This window comes from Drosophila elegans, unplaced genomic scaffold (genome assembly GCF_018152505.1).
Source record: "Drosophila elegans isolate 14027-0461.03 unplaced genomic scaffold, ASM1815250v1 contig_208, whole genome shotgun sequence".
Lineage (NCBI taxonomy): Eukaryota > Metazoa > Arthropoda > Insecta > Diptera > Drosophilidae > Drosophila > Drosophila elegans.
Window position 1 is genome coordinate 5,286,979 of NW_024545578.1, and position 20,750 is coordinate 5,307,728.

Consider the following 20,750-nt stretch of genomic DNA (forward strand, 5'->3'; position numbering starts at 1 on the left):
AGAACTTCCCTTATCATCATTTTTGCATTTATTTACTGCGTTCATTGTTTATATTTGTCGAAACGCCTTTTCTATCTGCTTATACGGCTCTAACAATTTCCTTACACTTAAAAATCGATAACACTTGCTTTGGTGTGTAAATTAGTTTCGAACTATAACTAAATGTACAAAAGATCATCAATGAAATGTACAACAACAAAATATACACAATGTTTCGTTTTCGAAATCGAATTTCGTTCATTATTTTCGCATTTTGGCATGTTTGCAGCTGAGATATCATCAAAGTAACAGTGGAGATCAACAACATTCAACGGCAAACACTCGACTTGGGACCCTGAACGCTCCACTGGCGAGGCCTGGGAAACTGAATTTGACCCACTAAGGGAACTGGGCGAAATTGGGAACCCCACCAAATCGAAGCGTTCAGGGGCGGCCAAAAGGAAAATATATGCATCTGCATTTGCCGGTTTAAACAACGATCGAAACTTGACACTAGCCTATCCTTTCATTTTCGTTTTTATAATTTTTTGTATTTATTTATCGCTAAGAACTACTGGAAATGTTTTTTTTTTCGGGTTTGATCGCTTTCGTATTTTAACGTTTTTGCTGGGTTGAGTTTTACATCGTTTAGTGGGCCTGGGATTTCCGTTTCTAAAGCGCATTCGCAAAGCGTGCGAAGATTGAATGTTCTGAATTTTGAATTCTTAATTTCCGGTCCGTCGTCAAGTTTGGCAAATTGTTTAATAAACTCTACACGATTTTTTTTGTAAAATTCTAAATGCTACTTAATATGGACTTTGAAAAAGGTTTATATATATATACGCAATATCTTGCTTCTTGAGTAGCATATGATTTTCATATTGTTTTTAGTGTGATAGCAAGTTTGAATTGTAAACCGGAAACGGAAATGTTCTGCTTGCCTAGTGAATTGTCTCTTGTCTACGAATTAGAATTAGAATTAGAATCGCTGCTACAATATGTATATGGCTAGAGTTAAGTACAAGTACAAGTATATACGTGGTAAGCTCATAAATACACAATAATAATCGTCAATCAATTCAATTCAATCAATCAATCAATTAATCAATCATAATTGGATACGCTAAAAACTCTTAGCTTAGCTTAGGTCTAGAAATATGAATATGTCTTTCAACGTGTCTGTGTTTTTGGTGTCTCTGTGTGGTTGCTGTATGGTTGGGTGGCTGAGTGGCTGAGTGGTTGAGTGGCTGAGTGGTTGAGTGGTTGCGTTTTAGAGTTTCTCAGTTTTTCTGTGGCTTGTGGGTGGTGCTTTCATTGGCATGTCGCGTAGCGCCAAACGGCCCGTAAATATGCAACTATATGGCAACAGGCAAGTAAGTGTTAATATAGATAGAGAGAGAGAGTTAAGGAAATGGCTCAATGCAATTACAACCAATTTATTACTTGCGGGACTTCGAAGTTCTTCTCAAAGGGATATAGGGGTTGCGGAGGGGGTGAGGGGTTGGGGGGTTGGGGGTTTTTTTGCGGTTTTAATTCTTTTGTATTTTTTGAGGAGAATGAAAATCTAAATCTAACTCTAGTCATCTGGGTCCAACCCGATTAGCTCTGCTTGCAAACGGCCCTTAGTCTTACAACAAATGGTTAAGCAAAATACTCTCAAAGCGATACGGAATTGCGGCGACATACTGGTCATGATTAGAATTTTCCAAAACGAATTCAATATGCCGATCCAGACGACGGCGAAGTTGATAAGAGTACTTTGGATAACATCGCCCGTGACCACCTCATACAGACGCAACAGAATCCATGGCAGCCAGGACACCCAGAATGCAAAGACTAATGCGAATGACATCATATGACTAGGGTTCGATAAATTTTCAGCCAGAGCAGTTGCATATTCTTTATCGTGTATCGGCTCGCCGGACCTAATCTTACGCATCATTACAAAGATATAGCCGTAGTTGTGTACGATTGAAATGAGGCTGGGACCTAAGACTAAAATCGCCAGAGTGGCGCTATATGCCGCCATATTCCCCCAGTCCAGCATGCAAATGTGCGTCATGTTGTTCTCGATGGGCATCGAGTAGCCCAGAATTGGGGGGCAGCAGAGCAGGGCCGCCGATATCCACGTGAACACCATCCAGCACTGGCATCTGCAAGGGCAAACATAAGAATAAAGATTAATCCGATTTGCTTTAGAAAAATTAAATTTATTTTAAATTCCTAAATATTGCTTAATATAATATAAGCTGTAAAAGTGAATAATATATTAAAATTGGTATTGAAATAATATTATGAAGGATAGTAGGCTTCCCATAAAATGTATGCTAAACATTTTCTCCAAATTATATTTGATATCTTCTATCTTTTGTATCCGGTTATTACAACTTATTTATTTATAAAATATATCTATATTATTAATTAAAGTATTTCAGTATTCCAAAAATGATTATTATTTAATTATTTTGTGTCTTTTAGATTACAATTACAAAATTACATTTTGAAATTATATAGAATACCATTGCAACTAGTTGTTTCAATATTTCTAAAAATTTTTTCTGACCAACAAATTCCGATTTAATTTTAATTTGTTAAGACTGGGAATCTAGATGTCCCCCCACTCACCTCGTCTTCGTCTGGACCGTCTCGTATCGCAGTGGCTTGCGCACCGCCAGATACCGATCCACGGATATCCACATGAACGTGTAGACGGACACCGCCCACAGAGTGACCTCCAGGTAGCCCGTGAAGCGGCACACGATGTCGCCGTACATCCATTCTCCGGTCAAGGCGGGATACACGGAGAAGGGCACCACCAGCAGTCCGCAGAGCAGATCGGCAATGGCCAGGGACAACAGGTAGTAGTTGATCACCTCTGTGGGCCCTGTGGTTTATAATTTAAACATTAGGCATTGAAGTAAAAGGGATAAGCAAACTAAAAACAAATGCAAACAATATTTTGTAAATTATACATTCAATAACTTTTTGGGCGGCTCTATATTTACGACATTCACAAACCTAATGCTTTTTAAATGTATCCAATAGATCAAAAGAAAACATTTTTTTGACAAACATTGTGGGCAGGGCAGGAACTACAAATCATTAATTAATATCTTAAGATAAATTAAGCAAAACCTAATTTTTCATTTTTAAAATAAAGCCGACAAAAACACATGACATTTAAATAAGAGAAGATGCTTTTTTACTTCATTCCTTTCTCTCCTTAAATTTAATTTCGGATGCATTTGTACTTTAAACATTGGTTTTCTTAAAAGACAAAATTAAATTAAAAATTTAAATTAAGCTTTAAATACATGTTTGTTTTGAAGATATTGTTATTTGGACCAAACCTAACCGCGTTCAAGATGTTCCTGTGGAAAGCATTAATCGTTTGTTATTTGAACAACGTACCCTTGAAGTTGGCATAGGTGGCGATGATGAGGAGGTTGGACAGGACGATGGCCACGCCCAGTATGGATATGAGCACCGCCTTGGTGAGGGCCTCCACCTTGGAATTATCCTGCAGGTAGCTCATTTCCTGCATTTTTACGGTCCGCTGGCGGTTGAAAGTGGCGCTCCTGTGCTCGTTGTTTTTACTCCTTTGGCTCCGGCTCCTGCTGCTCCCTCGTTTCACCTGCTTTCACTTGCTTTCTCCTGCTTTCGCCACCCACCTGCTTGGCGGCTCCTTGGCGGGCTGATTGTTATGCAAAGGCCAGTGTACGTGGACGTGACCGTACTTCACTTCCGGTCATGGCGGCCGCCCATGCAATTGTCCTGTGTGTTTGTGTGTGTATTTCTATGTGTCTATGTGAGCTGGTTTTTAGTGTATAGGTGAGGTCGTGTGTGTGTGAGGGTGTGTGTGTCTGGGCGAGAGTGTTAGTGGCGTCCTTTATTGTGCAACGACGCTTGCACACGCGAAGGTCGTCGTAGTCCTTGGCGCTACTTTTCTGCCTTTTTTTTCGTTCTTTTTCCACCGCTGGCGCCAAATTTGTATAAATTTTCTACTGCCTACTTTTTGGGCCTCCGTATTTCTGGCGCTGAGCCAAGCATTTGATTGTTACCCTTACAATCCTGCCGCCGTGGTTAAGGTTAAGGATAAGTTTCTGCTCGGTTGTGTGTGGGCGTGTTCTTGTTGTTTTTCGTGTGTGTTTGAAGCTCGTTTAAAAATTTTCTTTGGATTAAAATCTTACGTTTTAAAACTACTAATTGTGTACAATTTGCTCTAAGTTAGAGGATCGTAAACCGTTTAATTTATTAGTTTTTGGTTTGTTAAATTCACAACGCTCTTTGCTAAGTTTTAATGAACGTTAAACAGTTATATATATATCTTTTGGTATTTATAATTCGCTAGTAGTTTAAATATCGATTTAAAAATGTACACATTTCAAACTCGCAAGTGGAAGAATAATGATTATTATTATTAATATTTAATGTGTAATAATTACGCGGTTTTTGGGGGTTCTTTCGTGGTTGTTTGTAATTTTTGGTTGACTATAATTAAAGCACAGCACAAATGTTGTTTTGTTGTTTTGTAAGGCTTCTGTTGTGCTACATTTAAGTTGTTTAAAATAGTTTGATAATAGTTCGGTTGTTAGTTATCGGCTTTGGTATTTAATTTCGCTGCATGGTGATTGTGATTATCCTTTTGCTTGTAAATTCTGGCTTTGTTGTTGTTTCTGTAGCTGTTGTTGTTGCTCTCCACATCCTGCCGTCAGTTTAAACTAATTGTGCGCATCTGCAAGGATAAAGCGAACCAATTAAATGCCATCTGCGTCTCATAAATATGTACTTTACAGAATCTCCCATCTTGAGCCAATCAATAAATTATCCCCACATACGGCATGCGGAAAAAGCCTTTTAGCTGCACAAACGCTTTACATAAGCGTGCTTATCCTGGGGCCCGTCACTTGCCTGCTATTTCAGAGCCACAACCCCAAACCACCGCCACCCCCTTTTCCACCACCAAAACCACCTCCTGCAATGACCCACTTTGCCGTGCCACTTGACACAGTTTGAGAGCCATAGCTGTCACTGGCCGGCTGCTCAAACTGGGTTCGCCTCTCGAGGGCCTGGAACTGTTAAAAATCTCGAGGGGTCTCCGCTTTGGTCTCCATCTGTGGACCACCGTCATCGATCACGCCCACTCCATCTATATTTAACGAACCCCTTTTGAGAGTTGCCAACATGGCTATTTTCCGACAGGGCTAGGCTGATTTAAAAGGAGAAAATACTTGAGGAGAATCCTTAAAAGATTACCTAAATGGTTACACTTAATCGTAGCGGATAGGATTTTTTAAAAATTGTTGTCTCTGATTTTCCTCTAAAATTCCTTTCTTCAATTATTTTAATCTCTTAAAAGTCTATATGCAACAGCAGACAACGTTTTAAAAAAGCCGTTCACCATTCAAGTTGAAACTCGCTTGTAAAACTAAATACCTTTAAAATTGTATAATTCTTGAAATAATATTAATTATTTAATTTAAATATAAATATAAATAAATATATAAATTGTTAAATTAAATTAAAACTAAATTTATATCAATGTAAGACTATGTTTTGTAACTTCTCAAAATAAGAAAGGTATTTATTTTTACGTAATATTCAACTGACACCTCTGATTTTCCATCGCAGCCTCCATCATTGACATTTACTACGTCATCGTGCCATTTTCCACGCAGACACAAAGATAAACACAAACACCATTATCAAATGCCATTAGACATCAGCGGGGGTGCTCCATGTGTCAAAGGGGGCTGATGAAACGAGGGGAGGGGACGGGAGGGGCATTAGGGGATGTCGCTGAGTGAGGTAACAAGTTTGCCATTTACGCCCCGGCTTCTCCTCTGCTTCGCTCAACTTGGTAATTTAATTAACAATAACGGGGTAACGCTTCTGGTTCGACAGTCAGTCACTGGCCAGGTGATAAATATCAATGAATTGCACTGGGCAACCGAGTCGCAGAAAATCACCTCTGCTCCTCCACCTGATTGTCAATCATTACGTAAGCGTAAGCGCCTGCAGTTGGTGACGATGCCGAGGCAAACAAATGTCATTTGTGCAAATGACTTCCTGGCCTGCCACCAATTCAAATCCATTCGGCTTCGTCCATCCCCACTGCAATTACCCTGAAATAAGTGTTATTGCTGCCAACTTAACCGGAGCCGTTCGCATAATGAGCCCCTGAACCCCTCAAAAACCGGAGACCGGAAACCGGAAAGCAGAGAATTGGGTTCACTGAACCCTCTGTGCACTTTCTTGGAAGGACAATCAATAAGCGCGGCCGGTGATTAATTATGTAAATATGTTCATTGTTCTTCGAGGGGCACCGCTAACAGGCTGATGAGATTTTGATTGCCAATGGGAGCGCAGGGCAGCCCATTAACTGTGTGGCATAATTAAAAATAATATGTGGCCTGCTTTTAGTCGCAACTGAAGTCCTGCCCGAAGTTACATTTTTTGACCCACTTTAAGAGACACGAGTTTGTGAAAACTGGAAACTGGGCTGTGGAAATTGTAGCTCCGGTTTCAATCGAAAACACAAGTGACCCACAAGTGACCCACAAAACTGACCATTAAAGTTTGTGATGAATGCTAGACCAAATGTACATAAATATAAACTTAGAAAATAGTAAATGCAATAAATATAAAACTAGGTCAGTTTTATAATTTGTTATTACGTACTTTATACTTTTTATTGCAAACTCTACTCTAATAAAGTCATACAAGTCAATTATTTATGACGAAATATAATAAGCATTAAAATAAATCTTGAACAACACATTTAAAACAAGTAAAAAAACTTTTTGTAATTATTACACATTTTAATAATAATTAATAAAACTTTGACGTAATTTAGCGTTGTTTAAAGTTTCAAAGCATGCCAACTGTGTAACTACCCAACATCGCCGAAACGCACTGTATGTTTGCGCTCGACTTTCTGCTGGCCTGTTTTCATTTATTGTTTGGTAGGTTTTTCAGCGTTCGGGTCCATAAAATATGTATCCCATGCGTGTTAGTGTCGCCTCAGAGAACACAAAACCCTGAGCCCGAAACGAAACACAAACAGAAGCGGAAAACCATCGAATGTGACACTGTCATAAAATTATATCCAAATGTCAGGCAGGTGGGTGGTAGCGGTAGTGGTAGTGGTAGTTCGGTGTGAAAGTCGCAGGATGGAGAAAAGCTTTTCTTTTGGGGCGCTGGGCGCTATAAATAGACTTTCGGATGGCTACGTGTTTAAAACAAATTGCGATATACCGCAACAAAGGCCAAGGCGAGCTGCAGGCCCAAGAAGGATACCCGTTTGATGACGTTAGTTGTTGGTTGTCGGCAGGAAGCCCCAGGACGACAAGTGGGTGGACCGGTGGGTGGCGGGCTGACAAGGCTGCTGCGGATGGGCGCCACGTCATCATCGTCATCGTCGCCATCCACGTGGCTGCGTCTTTACATAAGCATGACCTCACCTTGGCTGTTATTTCTCGTTTTCATTTCCCCCCCCCAGCAGCTATTTTATTCAATGTGTTTACTCCGGCCACCTGTTTTGCTCAGTGCATTTGCCTAGGCGGCTGCATTATTTATGCTTACGCATGTCAAATGTCGCATATGCCTGAAAATGCATGTCCTTGAGGGGCGGTGCGCGAGGGATGGGGGGCGTGGCCGGGCTAGACCTGGCAGCCCCTGTCACTCAGTGGCTTAAGGACTTTGCTGGCAGTCCTGCAGCCTGTTGCTTCGCTCACCGAGCAAAACTTTTGGCCACAAACTTTTTAGTCAACCCCAAAATGCCTGCAAGCAAATTGCAATTAAAGTGGGAGAAAGCTGGCAAGTTTTCCACAAAATGCAACAGTTCGGGTAGAAGAAAAATTGAGGGAATTTCGATACATGATTGGTTAGAAAAAGGCATAACCTTTATTCAACAATAAGTGAATATATTCAAAACATGTATCAAATAAAACCAAAACTCTATATTTATAAAACCAACAAAAAGTTACTAAAAAATCTTGATTGCAGTTTTGAAAGATTTAAATATTATATTTCACATTAAAAAGAAATAGGATAATAAACATCTGCAAAAATCAATAGTAAAATAAAACTGCTCAGCTTAATGTGTCGACCAAATCTGCAAACTGTGGGAAATACCATATTGTCATAATAATAATGAGTAGCCCAAGGAACGTCATAAAAAATCCAATTTCCCTATGAAATGCCAAGAATATTTCCGTCCTCAAAATAAATGTCGGCGGGGGATGCGTGATTGGGCCAACTTAAATTCACGTGCTACCCGCTGTTATGGCCATAAACCGCATTGTGAAATGCCGTACCACATGTCGTATACGCAATGCTTTTATTTGGGCCAATTTTGCGTTTGCGAGGGCGGTGATAGAGGCAATAAGAGAGGAGGCGTGGCTCGGGCCAAGGGCAAACAGCGACTTGGCGACGCGCGCGTGCTTAGTTTTATATTGTTTTATTCCCCTCAGAATTTTTGTGTAGCGCTCGAATGCCTCACTAATTCAGATTTCCCCTTGGTCGAAAGTTTTTATTGTAACTTGAATGCTTGAATATATTTACAAAATGCAAGGGTTTGCAGATGTTTGCAATTGGCAAGGTCACAGTCACGGGCTTTCCTTTTCATTTCGCCTCCCCCATTTACCCAGCCAACGTGACGTATGCGTAATAAATAAGACTTGCGGCATTCGGCGCTAAGGACAATTGTATTGGCTCCTGATACCGGCTCTACCCGTACAAATACACACCCCTACACACACACACACACACAATCAAGCACTGGAACAATCGATCAATAAAAAAAAAAAACCCCAACACGAAATTCGTTTCAATGCTGCTACTTGACATTCAGCCAAGGCGTCCATTGTGGCAGTGGCAATAGCAAAGCCAGTCGGGCAATCAATACGGCAATGCATCAATTTGTCATCCCCGCCATGGCTCCTGTTCGCTCCGCGGTTGTTGTTGCCGCCTCAAATGCAGCAACTTGTTTATTTGTTGCTGTTATTTGCTGTCTGATTGATAAGCAGAATGGAAATGAATAGAGCCAATGGCCAAAGGGGGAGGAACGCGGGATCATGACGGTGCGGTTTTGATGCACACACAGGGAGAACACTTAAAATAATTTAAATAAATGTTTAATTACCTACGCCATATTTGTTGTCAACTTTTGAACATATTACCTTAAGATTTTAAGAACAACTCTGTTCTTGAAACGGGTTGACTAAAGCTTAATTGAAAACCCAAATAATTGATTTGTAATAACTCAAACTTATTATATTGAGTATAGTGAAATAATAAATGTAATAAAATAAATTCCTAGCATTTTAGAAAAATTAGAAAGTTGCAAATAATTTAATAGTTATTTCCATTATTTTTTCTCCGTGCACACAAGGCTTATCCGTCGCCTTGTTACTTGTATTTCATTTGCAATTTATTGGCTCAATGTGCAAACTGACGCTGAAAGAGCTGCCAAGTCTGGTCGGAATTGAGACGGAAGCTCTGAGGACGGTTTGACATTTAACCAATTTGCTCGCAGCAGCTGCCAAATGCACACTTATTAACGTGTGTATCTGAGAGCCAGTTTGTATCTGTTTCCGTATCCGTTCGTTGGAGGGAAAAGCTACTCTTCGAGGGTCGCAATAAGGACTCGAGAAGGGAAATGAGGGAATAGCCCCGCTCACTGGCGGCAATTAGTTGGCACTAGCCCAGGGCCACGCCCATCATAAATATATAAATCAAGGCGGTCACAGCCCACAACTAATTAGACGATGGCCAGGACAAACAGAAAGTTGCGATTTGTGTGTGCGTGAGAGGAGGTGAAAGGAAATGAAATGCGGGAATTTGGGAAAAAAACAGTGGGTGGAAAAATAGGGAAGGGCGGAAAATTGAGAGCGGAAAAACAGGGAGTGTTGGAGAATTTAGGCTGAGTGGGTGTGTCCATTTAGGGAGGCCATCGACCAGCGCTTTTGTTTTGTTGTTTTGTTTTTCCTTTGGCAGTTTTGGTTAAAATGTTTTCTTTTCATTTCGCTAAATGCTGTTTTTGTGGGTGCGAAAACCAATTATGATAGTTAATAGGGTATATGGGACTTTTCATTTAAAATGTCACTTGAAAATTATTAAAATATTTTAAGCAGTACCCAAGATGTTATATTTAATAATAAGCCAAAACAATTTGTATAGTTCTTCCAAAGGGTATTTGTTAGTCACCATTTTACAATAATATCTTTATATATATGCGCTGTTTAAATTGTTGTTGGTATATTAAGACATTTAAATATAGCAGCGCTTTTTTGTTTGCCTCATTTTTTTGCCAGCTATTTGTTGTCAAACCTAAAAGCCGCCAAAAAACAGCCCCACTCTTACTTTCCAAAATTTCTTTTCTGAGTAGGTACCACATTATTAAAAACATTTGACATTTGCAGACACGTTGTGGTCATAAATCAAGAAAGCTATGAATTTCTGAATATGTATGATTGTAAAATTCTTTTAGATGGAATGTTTGATAAACAGAAATTTATTACTGAAAATTGATTTTCTTAGAACTCAATCAGTGTTAACTGAGACAACTACATAATTGTTTTAATTGAAGTGTTCTAAAGTGTAAAAATAATCTTTATTGACTAATTAAAAATGTATTTAAATTTTTTGTTTATGACTATTAGTTTATTATCAGTGTCGTATAAAGTGTAATATTATGAAATGAATAAACAATTCTTCGACTTTAGCACTCAAGTAATATAACTATGAATATTTTTAAACCAATGATATAGCAAATTCTGCTCCTGTTTGAGCTCTAGTTTTAGTTCAAGGATATAGTCCTCAAACATTTACAGCCAGTAGGCCACTCTCGAATTTCCCCCCACTCTCGTATGCAAATGTGTGGGCAGCAGCCGTTGCGGCATTTTGCTTCCTTTATCGGACTAATTGAATACGTGTTTCGAAACACAAAACGCCAAAGAATGGATGCCGGACAATCACACGTCACAACTCATAAAAGCATGGCAAAAAGCGAGAGCAGCGTCATTTGGCATGTAAATTAGACTACGGGCCAGCCTTGAAGTATGCTATGGAAATTGCACTTGAGTGCCGGTCATGCAGTGAATGTTGCATGTTGCTCGTTGCATGTTGCACGTCGCTAGTTGCTGCTGCTGCTTGCTGGGGGTTTTGTTTTAGGTTTCTGGTTGCCGGCTGTTCATGTGTGAAAAATGGCAAGTGTGTCACCGCCCACACGCCCGCGTCAATTGCATTATTCAGAAACTATGCAGAATGAACAAAAGCCACTCGGAAAAGCGAGAGATTGTGGCATGTGTTAGTCAGAAAAAGAGGCACAGAGCGGTGGGCGACCCAACCCGACCCGGCCAGACCCTTAATTATGCAAAAGACGGCAACGACCTTGAAGCTGCCAATTGCAGCACACGTAATTAAAGACGAGCAGCGAAACGCAATTCAACACAACGGGTTTTTGTTACAGTTTTCACTCGGACAAAAGAACTCAAAGGTGGCTTGGAACCTTTTTAACAATTTAAATAATAAAAAGGCTTAATAAGTCTCTTGAAAAATGACTCAAGAACTCCCTTTGAGCTTCTAAGTTCCTGATATTCGCTATTACATGCTTTTATTTTTGAAAGCACTAACATGACTTTTTAATAACGTAACAGAGATCAGTCAAATTGGAAAAATAATATATTCAAATAAAATATAAATATATCTTAATTACAGGACTTGCAATACTTGTCTTAGTGGTCATTCCAAAATATAGGTCTCCACTGACGAATATTTTTGGACCTTATTTCTAAAGGTAAACAACTGTCGCCTTGGTGACTTAAAACCTGTTTATTGTATAAGCCAGTTCCATAGGCTCTATACCAAATGAACAACTACCCTGCAATTAACTGAAATTAATTAAATAATACAACGACAGACCACTGTACTGGCCCAGCTATTTCGCAGCCCTTTGGGACAACGTGTGAAATTTCCCATTGTGTGATCGATAAAATGGTCATGTGAGGGGGTAAATGGCGGTGGGTGGGGGGTGACGGTGTGTTGTGGATTGTGCGGTGTTGTCGCGTCCTTGAAGGCAAATTTACGACAAAATAAACAACTTGGCAGCGAAAGAGTCCAGGCCTGAGTCCTCGCCGATAAGGATAAGGATATGGGCTCTCGTTTGGCGCGAAATTTTATGACGCAGCAAAAGTTATCGACGGCTGCCAAAAGACAAATTGCCTATAAAACGACAAAGTCAATAAAAACGAAAGAAAAAAAACGACGAGGCGTGTAACGTGTGACCGAATTACAGATACATAATCTTGGCTGATGCAGGCTTCATATATGTATATCCTGTCAATCCTGTGTGCTACACATAAATTGAAATTTTCGTAAACGAAATTTGCGTGGAAAATGATGCGCTGAGCTCGAGCTTTTCGGTATTTGCGCAAAGTCTTTGGCTTTGGCTAATCCCCAACGAATGCGGCCGTTCTTTGCATTGAGCTTTCCAACTGAAATTCGTTGGTTTTTTGCTCAACTTTGCCTATTTTCGTATCTCTACATCATCACCGAAGGGCGGCACATAAAGGAGATGAGAAAAACAGCACAGCATTTCCGATTGGAGAAGCACGGAGAAGAGTGCACGTGAAAAAATATTAGAAAAAAATACATTATAAACAAATACCTATCATACGAATTTAATGATGTAAGAAACATCGAGAAGAAAACGCGACTAAAATATTACGATTTAAAATATTTAGAAAACTGTTAGGTTTCAGATCATAACTAAATTAATATTTTCTAGTATTTCTGTTTAGTATTCATCAATTATTAAAAGAAACCGAAAACAATTGGTACTTGATTTTTTCAACATTTAATAATCACGTGAATTCTGTGTATTTTATTTCATAAAAATAAAATTACGGTCTTTCGAATAAAATACATTTCAGAACGTTGAATACTTTCAGGGATTTTTAAAAGATTGTAATAGCTAACTATTTTATTCTTTAAAGACTTTATAAATTGTATTTTTAAATAATTCGATAAATCTTTTGAGCCACACCCGAAAGTCCTAAATATATAAACTGTGAATCTAATTTATTCCAGTGTTTCCTAGCACTTTTCCTTTTAACCATTACTTCTAGTATTTCGCTCTTTTCGGGGTTGTTTATGTTTTGCTTCGCTCTTTCGCTGAGACTCCCAGATTCTTCCCATATATGTTATATTTTTTTTGTGTTGAGGTAGGATGCGTCTGGAGCAAAGCTCGACTTGATGCTCCGAACCCAAGGTACTCACCTTAGACGGGATATCCAGTTGAGAAGTGGGCCTTGACATTGCTCCGATTTCCAGTTTAGCGTTTAATTATTAAGTAATTTATTTGGTTTTTGTATATTTAAGAATATTTATTACATTTTGTCTTGAACACTTTGTCTTTATCACTTTGTTTGCTAACTCTTTGGCTGCAACAGGCAAGAACTGTAAAATATCTAGATGAATGTGGGCTTAAGACATGTTTATCTAACTAAAGTCGGCCGTCCTCAAAGAAACGTTAAGCAGCCTTTGATCACTAATAAATCAATCAAATAATATTTTAATGCATGCATTCGGTGGTGTTAAATTAAATGGATTTTTTATACCCTTGCAGAGGGTATTATAATTTCAGTCAGAAGTTTGCAACGCAGTGAAGGAGACGTTTCCGACCCTATAAAGTATATATATTCTTGATCAGCATCACTAGTAGAGTCGATCTAGCCATGTCCGTCTGTCCGTCCGTCTGTCCGTCTGTCCGTCCGTCTGTCCGTCTGTCAGTCTGTCCGTCTGTCCGTCCGTTTATATGCAAACTAGTCTCTCAGTTTTAAAGCTATCTGCATGAAACTTTCCCAAAAGTTGTCTTTCTATTGCAGGTAGTATATAAGTCGGAACGAGCCGGATCGGACGACTATAGCATATAGCTCCCATAGGAACAATCGGAAAAATAAATGAAAAAAAATTATAACTTTGCTGTTTTTTAATTTTTTGATTAGTTCTTCGACATATAGTAACGGTTAAATATTTTCGATTTACGGTTTAAATTTCATCAAAATCGGTCGACTATAGCATATAGCTCCCATAGGAACAATCGGAAAAATAAATGAAAAAAAATTATAACTTTTCTGTTTTTATACCCTTGCAGAGGGTATTATAATTTCAGTCAGAAGTTTGCAACGCAGTGAAGGAGACGTTTCCGACCCTATAAAGTATATATATTCTTGATCAGCATCACTAGTAGAGTCGATCTAGCCATGTCCGTCTGTCCGTCCGTCTGTCCGTCCGTCTGTCCGTCTGTCCGTCTGTCCGTCTGTCCGTCTGTCCGTCCGTTTATATGCAAACTAGTCTCTCAGTTTTAAAGCTATCTACATGAAACTTTCCCAAAAGTTGTCTTTCTATTGCAGGTAGTATATAAGTCGGAACGAGCCGGATCGGACGACTATAGCATATAGCTCCCATAGGAACAATCGGAAAAATAATTGAAAAAAAATTATAACTTTGCTGTTTTTTAATTTTTTGTTTAGTTCTTCGACATATAGCAATGGTTAAATATTTCAGAATTATGGTTTAAATTTCATCAAAATCGGACGACTATAGCATATAGCTCCCATAGGAACAATCGGAAAAATAATTGAAAAAAAATTATAACTTTGCTGTTTTTTAATTTTTTGTTTTGTTCTTCGACATAAAGCAATGTTTAAATATTTCAGAATTATGGTTAAAATTTCATCAAAATCGGACGACTATAGCATATAGCTCCCATAGGAACAATCAGAAAAATAATTAAAAAAAAATTATAACTTTGCTGTTTTTTAATTTTTTGTTTAGTTCTTCGACATATAGCAATGGTTAAATATTTCAGAATTATGGTTTAAATTTCATCAAAATCGGACGACTATATCATATAGCTCCCATACAAATATTAAAAATATATAAAAGAACAATCAAATAATTAAGCTGCAAATCGTCATAGCTTCAATGTTTTTAAACATATACGCAAGTAAATCATAATTTTAATGTTTTCAAAAATATTTAATTCTTGCGATAGCTGCAAGGGTATATGAACTTCGGCTTGCCGAAGTTTGCTTTCTTTCTTGTTTTCAGATAAGATAATTTTGAGGGTGTAGAATTTATGGCTTTGCTGCCTAGAAATATTTTAATTTTCTGGCTAGTAAATATAGATATATTAAACGTTGTCACTTTGCACTGTTGTATTTTTTATTTGCGGTAAGGCAATTTTCCACTTCCAATTTTTCAATTTTTGGGGCACATGCAATTATTATTTTACTTGTTGGCTTTTTCGTGGCTGCTGATTCTGCTTAGCCTTCAACACACATACAGACGCAGGAGCTTCTACACAGATACACACATGTACACACAGGACCCTCTCACAGACATGTGCGCAGGTGTGTGCCTTGATTTTTCAATTATCGTCTAGCTCGTTATTTTCACAATTTAATTGAATACACTCTGGACTTTGAATTTTTAATTTTTCCATTTATGATTGGTGGGACAAAACAAAAAGATTAAGGATGAACAAACTTTTCGTTTTTTGGCCAGCTGAAAATTGTGTTTGCTGGCCGAGTGTGTTGGTGTGTGTGTCTTGGTGTTGTGTCTGTCCGTGTGACTATGTGTGTGTGCGAGTGTGTTTCCACCGTTTCCAACAACAACAACCACTGAACGCGCTGCTGCTGCTGCCGCTGAATCTTTTCGATGCGTGCGTAGGTGCGACGCGCTCACTGTCTAACTGGCAACTGTTTTTCCGCTTTTCCATCGCTTTTCTCAGCCACTGAGAAAACTCGGCCAACAGAGCAAGAGACATAGAGAGTGAGAGAGCGGAGCTGGAAAGCAGCAACAGGAAGAGCGAGAGCGAAAGCTTTCGCCAGCTGAAAGCTTTGCGGCGCACATGGCGGATTGTTTATATTTGTGGCAGGTAAAAATAGCACTGCATATTTTTAGGCACCGCCGACAAGAATGCGCCACTGCGCATGCCCCAACATCCGTTGCCAAAGGCCTGGTTAAATTAATTAATTTATCTCCGTGCTCCAAATGCACATCGGCAATATATTTTGGCAGCTTCAAGTTTTTCTGCGGAAACATTTTTAAGTGGTTCAAATTTATATTTAATTTTACATAAAACTTATTCCTGAAAAGATCTTGTTCGGTAACGTTTTAAGACTTTGTTAAAAAATTTAAATTTCAGAAACTTAAATAGTTTTAGTTTTACCCAACTTACTTTAAAAACATTAAGATTTAGCGTTTAAAATTATATTTTATAAGGGAACAACATATACTTAAAATTTAAAGTTAAAATGCATCAATCAAAAGGTTTTATTTACTACCGAAATGATTGCTTAATAAACTTGATAGAAATGTAGTCTTCAGGTGGCATGTATTGGCCGACTTAGGCTTTAGTTATTAATCCTCTCCAGTACTTGGCTCTGCATCGTTAACGTTTAGTGAAAGTTCTGCCGCTTGCTGATCATCAGCCAACGTATGTCGCAGAGGATACAGGTGGTCCATGTGTTCTATGAATGGACGTATGCCTTCCGGATTCTTCATATATTTGGCGACGCTAAGGATAATATGTCGGTAGATCTGGTGATCTCTGTATGCCGCATTCGGTCGCCGTTTTTGAGGGGGCCTTTTGGAGTAGGAATATAAAATGGTACATATATTTTCTGAATAGAATTTTTAAATTGGTTTTCGTACCGTTCCTGGGCTCGCTGAATCACCCGTCGACGTCGTATTGTCTCCGTCCGGCGGCAACGTTCACAGTATGCAAAATATGCGCAAACGAGAATTACCAATGCGGACAAGGTGTAAATGAGCCAACTCCAGCTGAGGACACTGGGTGAAATAAGGGATATAATAATCTGGGTGGCACTGCTATCCCCGCACTCTTACGTCACAAATGTGGCATTCAAGTCCTTCCAAATGGGCGATACCTGATCGATTTGGTGCGTCTTCACCTCGCTCCTCCAGAATGCGAATTGATACATTATTGGCCTGCTCGTCTGACGGCTAACTGCCTTCTGAAGTCCGGGAAAAAATTTTGATTTCAAATAAAGTGTGTGTGTGTCAATATTTGTTTATGCCGATTTCTAAATCTAAAATGGTTTTCTAGAGATGTGTAATCTTTGAGTGCTTAAGAAAAGCAGTATAGAACACTAGATTGCAATTAAGACAAGTTGCTCAGAACATATTGTGCAAATAATATATACATATATATATGCAAATATATTTATGGTTAGTTATTAAGTTATCTATTTACGTCACTTTTTATAAAAGGAATTTAATTCAATTCTTTTTTCAACAAATAAGTTCCCAAAGTTAAAATATAAAATATGATTGGGGTAATGGTTTCCAAATGTAAAATACAATTATTAAACAACTAATTTGTTACGGAATTTCGTTGGTTTTTTTCAGACTTCACTGATTTACAATAGAAGCTATTTTTTAATAAGTAGTAATTAAATTATTCCCTCATTAATGCGAAGTATGATCAATGCATCACCACGATCACTATGCTGCTTATCCTTAACAACCTGGAAGCTACGGCTTAATAAGGCCTCAAGGTTGCCGATCGTCGAACAGTCTACGATCGATTGCTCGGCCGGATCATCATTTGGCTATTTCAAGTTTGCAAGTTGGCAAGTTGGCGATTTTCGCTTTTGTGTTGAAGCTGCAATTTGCAATGGCAACTCGTGCGCTTCCGTCAACAATTGCCTCGGAAAAGCGTGAGCATATAAATTATGGGGTTGGGGAATGCTGACAGTGTCAAAAGAACATTTCAGGGAATTTGTTGGAAAATTTGCCTGGCGCTTGACACATTCGCTTCGGATTTATGGCCAAGTGTCTTGGCCACAGTTTGAATTCCTCACATTTTCCCCTTTGTCTTCGCTTTTTCCCCCTCCAAGTGACACTGCACATTGCCCCAAATTGAGGCACGATCGTTCGTTTGCTGGTCAAGCGACCCCACCCCATATTCGAATCCAAACCCCAATCGAAAATCCAAACCAAACCCAGATGCGAAGCATGGATAATGCCTGACAGAGCAAGCGAAAAGTAACGATTTTACGGCCAAGAATCAAATAAATGTGCTGACACATCGATAACATCAAAAAGACTAAATTTTATTTTGAGTTAAATAATACATATTTCAAGCAATACATTTAAAGGTTTATTTATAGCTACTTAAAACTGTATTTGTTGATCATTCAATTGTTTTTATTCTGCATCACTTCCATTTATTAAAGATTATCCTGTAGTGGTTGACTATCATTTATGTTTATTTTTTATCTTTACTATATTTAATTGCTAAAACTTATTTTATGGGTAATTAAAGGGCCATATAACTAATATAATTTTTATTAATGCATAACTCTTTTTAGAAAATAATCTTTATAGACTGCACCTTTTAATGTTATACTTTTCCGTTTATAAAAAAGATTATTTCTAACTTTTATGTATATATTAAAAGCATGGGTTTTTTCATACACTCCACTAAACGAGATTGTCTAAAGCTAAATCAATTCCATCAACTCCCACCTGAACCTTTAAAGACGATACAATTTGGCTGCATGTTGTAGCTCATCAAACGGCTGTCAAATTACCTAAACACTCCATGAAAAGACTCTAATGCCGATCTGCTGCAACTGATGAAAATGGTCGCGATAATGACGATGACGGCGATGACGATGGGGAACCCACACGAAATGCTAATGAATTGTTATCAGTTAATTGTCTGAGCGGGGTACCTGGCTTTGTTATCAGCTTTTATGCTTTATTCGAATACGAACTCGAATTCGACTTGGGAACGCCGCGTGGGTGTTCCCCAAAGTCCCCACTCAAGTGGCTACTAATAGCCCAATAAATTGTGATAGTCGGCGAAGAGGAAACCCAAGAAACATACATAATAATAATAAAAGAAGACCGTACCTTTGTGCAGCTAAGCGAACTGTCAATGGCTGTGGCACATTGTTCGATTTATGACCATTCTGCCGGCCAGAGAATGTGCAACCAGTTTATGGGATGCCGAAAGCCCCAATGCTGGATGTTTCACCGCGCAAGCGCAAATCCTTTTGACATGTCCAATGTGCTCAGCTCAGCGTTTAGACAGTTATTCCATTGCCAATGGCTAATAGTATATGGCAATGCACTTGGAAAAATATATATTATAATTGCCAAAATGTTGAATAAAAGTTTTATATAAACAAAGTTATAAAGGAAGAACTTTTAGAGTTAACTAAAACTTTTGAATTTATATTTTACCTTTTTGTAATTTATAAGAAACTTATAATATTTTTTATTGATCGTTATTTTGTTATTTAAAGCAAAATAAAATTGTACATTAAAAAACTCAAACCTAAGTTTCATATTAAGTGTTTATAAAATTTAAATTTAGTATAATTGATTTATTTTGATAATAAGTAGTCATCTAGATTTCTATAAGTAACAAGTAATCCCACAAAACTATTGTTTAATATTTTAAAAACTAAAAATTTATTTTATAAAAAAGGGTAAATAAATTCACTTCGATAGAAATCCCATTTATAAATGTGCTTTTTCCTGACCTGCCTTTATACAGTATTTAAGTCATGTCTCTTTAAATAGATAAAGACCGAATCGAGTTTTTCGAGTGTGGTTGACAGTAGCACTCTTATGATGACAACGACAGATCCAGCACCCGATATGGACAAAAGGGCTGCAAACGAGTTCTCCGCTCTCGGATTCTCCATGTGAAAGATCAGCGAGCCGTGCACTAAACTGGCTGCCCGGCGGCGGTGGGTAAATATTTAACTTAACAACTTGCCACCAACCGGAGAAGAAGCAACAAAAGCAGCATTGGCTGCAAGAACAACAACGGCGGACCATAAAAAGCATAAACCGCAAACTCCAAATAGTTTGGACAAGGTGGTGGAGCGGGGGCGCGGCCTGTTCCCTGTTGCCATATAAACAAAACAGCTGTAACGCACTCAAAAACCAGCCAACGACCAGCCGAGGGCATACCTGCCCACTGTACCGCCCACCACCCACCACCCCCTCGAGTTGTTCCGCCTGGGGAGCTCATCCCGATCCTCTGTTGCATCAAACAAAGGAAGCCAACTTCTGCCCCATCGGTCCAATTTCGTTTGAACGAACCAGCGAATGTGCACCGAACATGGGCTTCGACTGGTCTGACAGAGAAGATCACTTGGCTTTTTAGCTAGTTACATTTAAAAAAAAAATTTTTTTTAGCACATACAACATGCTTTGGTTGTCAAAATTCCTTTTATGTAAATAAATAAACTTTTTAGAAATTATACAACTTTTGAGAATATACATTTTTAATTTAATTTGAACACTTTATTATAAAATTTTTAAATTAAATTATAAATTTAAAACAACGTTTTGATTGCAAAATTTAAAAAAGAAAATACATTTTTTTTTTGTTATAACAATTTAGCATATTGCTTTATACCCACCTTAAATAAGGCAATGAGAGAAAGAAAACCATATGTTTATCTTGTGAATTTTCTGGATGATTAATGGGATGAAATATTTAATCTGTGAAATACAATCATAACAAAGCTAATGATTTAAAATTGATTTAATAAATTTGTAATAGATTTTTTAAATGCCAAACAAAAGTCGGGGAAAGTACAAATTAGATTAATTATGATATCATGTTTTTTCTTGGCATTAAATATTTATTTGTCATTATTTGTTTACGGAAATTAAATTTAAGGAGTAACAACGCTTTGTGTAAGCAAATG

The 20,750-nt window shown here is 38.2% G+C and overlaps 2 protein-coding genes across 4 annotated transcripts; both read right to left on the reverse strand.

Moving 5' to 3' along the window:
* Positions 1-15: 15 nt before the first annotated feature.
* LOC108146222 (G-protein coupled receptor 52) lies at positions 16-15,734 on the reverse strand. Of its 3 annotated transcripts, none has more exons than XM_041708091.1 (5): positions 15,535-15,734; positions 13,261-13,440; positions 3,391-4,714; positions 2,605-2,863; positions 16-2,132 (listed from the first exon to the last, which is right to left on the reverse strand). In XM_041708091.1, exons 3-5 carry the CDS (start codon positions 3,521-3,523, stop codon positions 1,556-1,558), a joined length of 969 nt encoding a protein of 322 aa, XP_041564025.1. In that variant the 5' UTR covers positions 3,524-4,714; positions 13,261-13,440; positions 15,535-15,734; the 3' UTR covers positions 16-1,555. The 3 variants fall into 3 exon arrangements, with proteins under 3 accessions (XP_041564025.1, XP_041564027.1, XP_041564026.1); XM_041708093.1 differs by lacking the exon at positions 15,535-15,734 and adding an exon at positions 15,281-15,484 and having other exon boundaries at positions 13,261-13,424; XM_041708092.1 differs by lacking the exon at positions 15,535-15,734 and adding an exon at positions 15,281-15,484.
* A 565-nt stretch (positions 15,735-16,299) lies between these two features.
* LOC108145780 lies at positions 16,300-17,135 on the reverse strand. The gene is made up of 3 exons (XM_017271350.2): positions 16,900-17,135; positions 16,705-16,842; positions 16,300-16,636 (listed from the first exon to the last, which is right to left on the reverse strand). Exons 1-3 carry the CDS (start codon positions 16,992-16,994, stop codon positions 16,411-16,413), a joined length of 459 nt encoding a protein of 152 aa, XP_017126839.1. The 5' UTR covers positions 16,995-17,135; the 3' UTR covers positions 16,300-16,410.
* Between the last annotated feature and the right edge of the window lie 3,615 nt (positions 17,136-20,750).